At 40.2% G+C, this 8,738-nt stretch overlaps 1 protein-coding gene across 1 annotated transcript in view; it reads left to right on the top strand.

Moving 5' to 3' along the window:
• The first annotated feature begins 3,591 nt into the window (after window positions 1-3,591).
• LOC107557822 (von Willebrand factor A domain-containing protein 7-like) overlaps window positions 3,592-8,738 on the top strand; it is a 26,683-nt gene continuing 21,536 nt past the window's right edge. Inside the window, exons 1-5 of the mRNA XM_016241373.1 lie at window positions 3,592-3,623; window positions 4,166-4,448; window positions 4,577-4,813; window positions 4,997-5,093; window positions 5,178-5,306. Coding sequence (XP_016096859.1) covers window positions 4,212-4,448; window positions 4,577-4,813; window positions 4,997-5,093; window positions 5,178-5,306 — 700 coding nt within the window. The 5' untranslated portion in view covers window positions 3,592-3,623; window positions 4,166-4,211. The remainder of the gene's footprint in view (window positions 3,624-4,165; window positions 4,449-4,576; window positions 4,814-4,996; window positions 5,094-5,177; window positions 5,307-8,738) is intronic.

Raw genomic sequence — 8,738 nt, 5'->3', positions numbered from 1 at the left:
TGTCGACCCAGTCATAGATCCTCTTCTGACTATTATTAATTCATCATTGTCATTAGGATATGTCCCAAAAACCTTCAAACTGGCTGTTATTAAGCCTCTCATCAAAAAACCACAACTTGACCCCAAAGAACTAGTTAATTACAGACCGATCTCGACTCTCCCTTTTCTGTCCAAGATACTAGAAAAGGTAGTATCCTCACAATTATATTCCTTCTTAGAGAAAAATGGTATCTGTGTGGATTTCCAGTCAGGATTTAGACCGTATCATAGTACTGAGACTGCTCTCATTAGAGTTACAAATGACCTGCTCTTATCATCTGATTGTGGTTGTATCTCTCTATTAGTGCTATTGGATCTTAGCGCTGCGTTCGACACTATTGACAACAACATTCTTTTGAATGGACTAGAAAACTTTGTTGGCATTAATGGAAGTGCATTAGCATGGTTCAAATCGTACTTGTATGACCGCCATCAATTCGTAGCAGTGAATGAAGAGGTATCATATCGATCACAAGTGCAGTATGGAGTACCTCAAGGCTCAGTACTAGGGCCGTTACTCTTCACGCTTTACATGTTACCCTTGGGAGATATCATCAGGAAACACGGTGTTAGCTTTCACTGTTATGCTGATGATACTCAGCTCTATATTTCTTCGCGGCCCTGCGAAACATACCAATTTGAAAAACTAGCGGATTGCATAGTCGATATTAAAAACTGGATGACGAGTAATTTCTTACTGCTAAATTCTGAAAAAAACAGAGGTGTTAATTATAGGACCTAGAAACTCTGCATGTAATAACCTAAAAACAATTTCTAAGACTTGATGGCTGCTGTGTCAATTCCTCGTCATCAGTTAGGAACCTAGGTGTGCTATATGATAGCAATCTTTCCTTAGAAAGCCAAGTTTCTAGCATTTGTAAAACTTAATTTTTCCATCTAAAAATATATCTAAATTACGACCTATGCTCTCAATGTCAAATGCAGAAATGTTAATCCATGCGTTTATGACCTCAAGGTTAGATTATTGTAATGCTTTATTGGGTGGTTGTTCTGCACGCTTAATAAACAAATTCCAGCTGGTCCAAAAGGCAGCTAGAGTTCTTACTAGAACTAAGAAGTATGACCATATTAGCCCGGTTCTGTCAACACTGTACAGGCTACCTATTAAACATCGTATAGATTTTAAACTCTCGCTTATTACTTATAAAGCCCTGAATGGTTTAGCACCTCAGTATTTGAACGAGATCTTGTTACATTATAGTCCTCCACGTCCGCTGTGTTCTCAAAACTCTAGAAATTTGATAATACCTAGAATATCAAAATCAACTGCGGGCGGAAGGTCCTTTTCCTATTTAGCGCCCAAACTCTGGAATAACCTACCTAACATTGTTCGGGAGGCAGACACACTCTGTCAGTTTAAATCTAGATTAAAGACCCATCTTTTTAACCTGGCTTACACATAACACACTAACACGTTTCTAATATTCAAATCCGTTAAAGGATTTTTAGGCTGCATTAATTAGGTCAACTGGAAACCGGGAACACTTTCCATACCACCCGATGTACTTACTACATCACTAGAAGAATGCTACACTAATATTAGTCTGTTTCTCTCTTATTCCGAGGTCACCGTAGCCACCAGATCCAGCCTGTATCCAGATCAGATGGTCACTGCAGTCACCCGGATCCAGTACGTATCCAGACCAGATGGGGGAACAGCACCTAGAGACGACCTCTACAGCCCTGAAAGTCAGCAGAGACCAGGACAACTAGATGAGCCCCAGATACAGATCCCCAGTAAACACCTTGTCTCAGACGGCCACCGGGTCAAGACCACAGGATCCAGTTGAGTCATCTGCACAATGTGAATTTGCTGCAGCCTGGAATTGAACTGCTGGTTTCGTCTGGCCAGAGTAGAACTGGCCCCCCGACTGAGCCTGGTTTCTCCCAAGGTTTTTTCTCCATTCTGTCACCGATGGAGTTTTGGTTCCTTGCCGCTGTCGCCTCTGGCTTGCTTAGTTGGGGACACTTCATTTCCAGCGATATCGTTGACTTGATTGCACAGACACTATTTAAACTGAACTGAGCTGGATGATGACATCACTGAATTCAATGATGAACTGCCTTTACCTGAAAAATTTGTGTTTACTATTGTCACTTTGCATTATTGACACACTATTTTCCTAATTAATGCTGTACAGTTGCTTTGACACAATCTGTATTGTTAAAAGCGCTATATAAATAAAGGTGACTTGACTTGACTTATAATAAATTGACATGTTGATATCACATAAACAGTCTTTCAGAATGCTCTCCGTTACATAGATGCATATTGTATGAATTTGTGAGTGTGGTGGTTATGGAGTGTTGCTGTGGCACGGTGAGTATGATGCTGGGAGGGAATATCGGAGTATACCCACTACAAAAAATTAGACTACACCACTGCCTGTAAGCCATTAGGGGTGCTGTGGAAGATTATTTGTCTGGATGTGCAAGAGAGGGGAAAGAGAAGAGTTTAAAAAAGTTCCTCATGCTCGCTAAACACTCTATTTAAACATTTCTTTTTTTAAATTGTGAGTCCTACTTTTAATCATCAAGTTGCTACAGTAGCTTCACAAGTGATATTGCAGTGCATGCTGGGAACTGTAGTGATACATTACAAACGTTGTTTCATAAAGCCTAAAGCAAGGGTTACACATATTCAAATTTTACTCAAAAATGAAGTTTGAAAGGAAGCATGGAACACAAAATAACGTTTTATTTCCAAGGTGAACAATTGAGACAAACAACTTTCAAAAGATGCAATGTGATGAGATTTAAATACATTTTGTTGCATGTGTTCTATTTGGCATACGTTTTTTTTAAATAGTAGGCACTATTTTTTTTTTTTTACTGAATTATATTTAACAAGCAGTAAACATTCAGCAATATATTCTCTATAAGCTGAACCCACAAACAACAAAAGATCCACAATACAATACAGTTTAATGCTTCCAGCCCTTCTAAAGCTTTGGTCTAAATTCTAATGCCAGGAGAGGGGTTGGTTAGCAACACGTCTGAAGTCTTCTTTCACCATGAAGTCACAATAGAAGCACTGAGGCAAGTGAGCATGGTGTGTGTTTTCATGTCAAGCAAAAGACAGAACTGAAGAGCAGGGAAGGGGGACACACTGGCCCTTAATATATGCAGCACTATTGTGCTGAATCAATGCAGCATGCTAAAATGGGGCAAGTGAGGGAGAAAAACGGTGGAGAGAAAGGAGAAAGAAGACAAGGAGGGAAGCACATGTAATAGTTAGGTCATGAGGATATGTGTCTCGCGGATATCCATCTTAGCAGGCTGCAGGCAAGTTTCTGTCTCTTACTTAGCTTAGAAGCGTTTCCAAAAATATTCACAAAATCAAGAGTCTTAAAACTTGGTATTGAGCTACTGTTATTCAAAAGACTGCACATAATGTGGTGAGGAGACAAATTGCTGGCTGCATCTTTGTCTGAGGGTGAAAACCACACCATGTGCAATGCTGAACGCTGATTGGTGTTTGGATCTGTCAAATGATAAAACATACAAAAATACAAGCTGAAAACAGATAGACTGAGACCACAAAAGGAAAGAAGCCAGTAGAGGTAAGATAAATACCTGTTTTTTATACCTCATTTGTTCTTACATATATTGTGTATTGGTATAAGCACTCTGTAAAAAAAATAATAAAATGAAATTCATAGATGCATTATAACAAAAAAAATAATTTAATCAGCAGGTGAAAACAGTGAGCAGGTGGATCGAAGCCACACCAAAATCTGACATAAAAAACACAATCAAATATAATTTTATTGTGTACTTTTATAATGAATAATATTAATACTGTGTTTGGAACTGAAAGATAAATATTCTTAAATAAAAACAATAGCTTTCATAAAACAATGCGTGCCACAAAATCCTGGTTTCTATATGTGATATATCTATATAATCTTGAAAATATATAGGCCTGCCATTTAAATCCTTAACAGTAAAGTGAACTATAAAGTGTTTATATGTATTTTTGCCACTCTGAATAGGCAAACAGAGTGATGTGTGTATGATAAAACAGCTCACCACATCCTGTAGACATAAACAGCTTGTTTGAACCTTATGAAAGCATTGTCTCACCACATGTAACTCTTTGCAGGTGATGCATCTTTCTATAAAAGTTTAGATGTTTTAACCAATGTGGAATGATGTGTGGAGGGATGAGCTCCTGGACTTTGACCCACCAGTGTGTTCTGGTGCTGTTCATCTACTGTATGCCAATATGTCAAGCCTTTCTTCCCAACTTCTGGTCACGTGTACTAACGTTGTCCTGGGATTCATACACACACCAGTACATGACAGAACAGGCTATAATGAACATCACAATGGAAACTCTGAGCAGAATGATGGAACTTCAACATGATGTAGATATTGAGGAGCTGGTAGGTCTCATGCCAGTGAATATTTCCAGTTGTTGCTTTTTACTGCTGAATGCAATTCATTCTGGTAATGTTTTTTAGAAACATAGTGATGACTTGAAGATTTAGTCTCACTGATTTGTTTGTTCCAGTATACTGGACTTGGTCGAGGGTTTTGGCATGCAATGGGTGAGGTAGCAAGTGCTAATGCTGAGATGGATTTCTTGAGCTCCACATGCTCTGATCCAGTCTACCACTTTGACTCTGAGAGAGTGGAAGGAGCCACACAGATGCTGCGAGAGTTCTGGGGCCAGACAGTTCTGCTGACCCAGGCTAAAGAGTACCAGGGGGCCAGACGTAGCCTGGGTCAGCTTTTCCATTCGTTACAGGTTGTTGTATTCTGACAACATTATATTTATTATTCTGCCAATATTACTCGATTTGTAATATTATTACAGTCACATGTTATATTGGCCATTAGACTTTTGTAGCATTGTAGATTTATTGTTTTTGAACAAAATATTGTTAGTTATTCAAAATAATCAAACTGTTGTATGCATGTTTGTGTCTAGGACTTTTACAGTCACAGTAACTGGGTGGAGATGGGTCAGCAAACAGTGTACCTCCACCTTCTGCACCCAGAAGAGCCTTCAGTTCCTGTAGCCTCAGGTGAGTCCCTCACAAATGATTTTGCAGTAAGTCATTAACCACTTAATGTTCACCATATATGTTTTTTGTTGCTGTTGTTTTCAGAGGACACCCCTACCTGTGCAGAGTGCTACAGATTTAGCTGTTACAGCAATTTGTTGGAGGAAATGATTCATCAGACAGAACCGCTACTGACTACTGGTTATTTCAGCACTTACCCTGTCAAACCACCAGGTATAGGTGTCATCATGTAACTTTAGTGGATAAAATATGTCCTATATATATATATAATTTTTCATGAGCTGAACTGAAAGATCTAAGACTTTTTCTATGTACACAAAAGGCCTATTTCTCTCAAATATGACATCTGTGGCATTGTGCTGTGTGATAAAACTGCACATTTTAGAGTGGCCTTTTATTGTGGCCAGCCTAAGGCACACCTGTGCAATAATCATGCTGTCTAATCAGCATCTTGATATGCCACACCTGTGAGGTGGATGGATTATCTCGGCAAAGGAGAAGTGCTCACTAACACAGATTTAAACAGATTTGTGAACAATATTTGAGAAAAATAGGCTTTTTGTGTACATAGAAAAAGTCTTAGATCTTTGAGTTCAGCTCATGAGAAATGGGGGTAAAAACAAAAGGGTTGCGTTTATAATTTTGTTCAGTATATATATATATATATATACATAAGTATATAAAAATAATTATATTTTGCATAAAGAAAATAAAGCCTATGTATAGAACAATTTTCCTTTCTGAAATTATGACAATTACATGTGACGTGACAATTAAGAACATTTCCCATTTCCATTCTTCATTTCTTCATCTAATTACTGTAATATTTTGAGATTTCATTTGTTTGTTTATTTGTTTGTAATTGTATTCCCATTACTGTAGTACTTTTTTTCTCTTACAGTAAAAATTACCAGAATAATTGTATTTAAATATGCATAAATTGAGACAAAAGATGTAAAAATACTTTACAATTTGCATTATGGTAATTGGGGGAGGGTGCTTAATTGTCATTAAAATAGTGCCACTATGCAAAATATCCTACAAATAATCTTAATTTACTTAACTTTTACTATTTAAAAAATATAATTTCTCATTACTTTGAGTTTGGGGTGAAATATAACCTAGAAATGTTCTTTACAGATTTCATCTTTATTTGTAAGTCAGTTTGAAGATCATCTCAGTTACATACATAACCCTCATTCCCTGATGGAGTGAACAGAGATGTTATGTCGCGACAATATTGAGGGTCTTACTTGGGAGCCCCAATCATCTCTGAGTTTAAGGGAAAAGGCCAATGAGAATTGGTGAGTGGATTTTGCATGCCAAGCCACTCATCCGTACATATGGGTATATAAGATGGCGGCGTGCATCCACTCATTCAGGTTTATGCTGAGGGGCTGAGACTGTGTCCCAGCACTCAGCGAGTGGTTCAGGGTTGTGGCAAGGGAACATAACGTCTCCATTACATCCATCAGGGAACGAGGGTTACGTACATAACTGAGATGTTCCCTATCTGTCGGTAACTACGAGTTATGTGGTGACGACTTCAGGGGTCCCTATAGAAAGCACCACAACCACTGAATGTTGTTATAACTTGTGGAATTGCAAATGCTGACAAGCCATCGCATGTCAAGGCAAATGTAAACGTAAAAGTCGTAACCTTCCCAACAGCCCAGAGCAAATTCACTGAACTTGGTGCCGAGAGGAGCTAATGGTGAGTACATCGCTGCTAGAGAAGGCTATGCTGCTGTTCCGTCCGCAGAAATTCTTTAATAGAAGTAATTTAAACTTCTGGAAAAAGACTTGAATGGCACTGCAAGCATGACACAGAGCCAGTTCTCCCCACCACTTACCTATTACCCACCACACGGGAAGAGGCCAGCTCTACGCAAAGGTTGTAGAACCACGCAAATGTGTTAGGTGTCCCTCAGCCTGCAGCTCTGCATATTTCTGCTAGAGTGAGCCCAGGAGGAGGCTACACTCCGGTTGGAATGAGTCCTCACCCCCAGAGGGCATGGCTACCTTGAGATTGGTATGCCAAGGCGATGACATCCACTATCCAGTGAGCCAACCTCTGCTTGGAGTCAGCTTTTCCCCTTCTGCTGGCCACTATAACAGACAAAGAGCTGCTCAGAGCTTTTGACGCTCCTGGTGCGGTCCACATAATTGTGCAAGGTGCATACGAGACACAGCAATATCAAGGCTGGATCTGCCTTCTCCGGGGGCAGTGCTTGAAGGCACACCAATTTGTCCCAGAAGGGAGTATTGGGAACCTTGGCCAAGTATCCAGGCTAGGGACTCAGGACAACATGAGAGTAGGCTGGCTCGAACACTAGGAACTCTCCACTTCAGTGGCTCAAAGGGATCCCTCTCGCCAGGACAACAGAGTCCTGCCAGGACAACAGAGAGATCCAAGAAGGGCATGAGGGGTGGCCTAGGAGGGATTAACCGCCAGGCACCCCTCAGGAAACTGATGATCAGGTCGTGCTTTTCCAGTGACCGGCCATTCACTGCCTAGTGATGTGCTGCGATAGCAGTGACTTACATATTCAAGGTGGAGGGTGACATCCTACGCTCCAACCTTCCTTGCAGGAAAGAAAGCACAACTCTGATCGGGCACCTTCAGAGGGTCTTCTCGTCGAGAAGAACACCAGTCAGTGAACAAACTCCAACTTCAAGGCATAAACTCGCATGGTAGAAGGAGCTCTGGCTTGAGTGATAGTGTCTACCACCGGCGGTGGCAGATCATTTAAGTCTGCTATGTCCCTTCCAGGAACCACACGTGGAGTTTCCAGAGGTCTGGACGTGGGTGCCATATGGTGCCCTGCTCCTGGTAAAGAAGGTCCTTTCTCAGGGGGATCTGCCAGGGAGGGGCTGTTGCAAGGAGCATGAGTTCCGAAAACCAGGCCTGGGTGGGCCAGTGAGGCGCAACCAACAGGACCTGTTCCTCGTCCTCCCTGACCTTGCACAGCCATGAGCACTCAGGGCTGGGCGGTAGGAGTGGGAATCACCAGAGGCCTCACGGTACGATATTATCGCGATTCTTGTGTCACGATACAATATTATTGTGATTTTAAATATATTGCGATATTCTGCGATATGTTGCAATTTATTACCTTTTTCCAACTTCAAATTATGTCCCCAAAGGAAAGCTTTGACAACATCTGTTTTAACTAAAAAGAAACATTTCTCAGTATGTTTATCTCACTTCAGTTTTATTGTTGCAGTGCAAAATGGGATTGTCAAGCAGACAAACTGACCAACACTTTCATGAAAACCTGTCATAAATGTTGTATGCACCTGGCAAACGCAACTATTTGTATTACAGTCTAATCTAGTCCACCTTAATTAAATGTAAACAGGTATGCCCTGCTGTGCTACTACAGGTATTTTGAACAGTGCAACTTGAAATTGTACTAAAAAGATGTGCAGACCCTTCCGCAATTGGGGCATGTGAAAGTAAATTACTGTTACATTTAAATTAAATAAAACATGTAGTCTTACATCTAGGGATGCACCGAAATGAAAATTCTGGGCCGAAACGGAAACCAAAAATTCTGGATGCACTTGGCCAGAAACAGAAACTGCTTTGTAATGATTATTTATTAAATAATATAAAGTAATTTTGTAAGACTTTTTAAATTT

Source organism: Sinocyclocheilus grahami, unplaced genomic scaffold (genome assembly GCF_001515645.1).
Source record: "Sinocyclocheilus grahami isolate Dianchi unplaced genomic scaffold, SAMN03320097.WGS_v1.1 scaffold621.1, whole genome shotgun sequence".
Lineage (NCBI taxonomy): Eukaryota > Metazoa > Chordata > Actinopteri > Cypriniformes > Cyprinidae > Sinocyclocheilus > Sinocyclocheilus grahami.
Note: the sequence above shows the minus strand (reverse complement) of the source record. Positions and strands in the feature narration are given on the sequence as shown.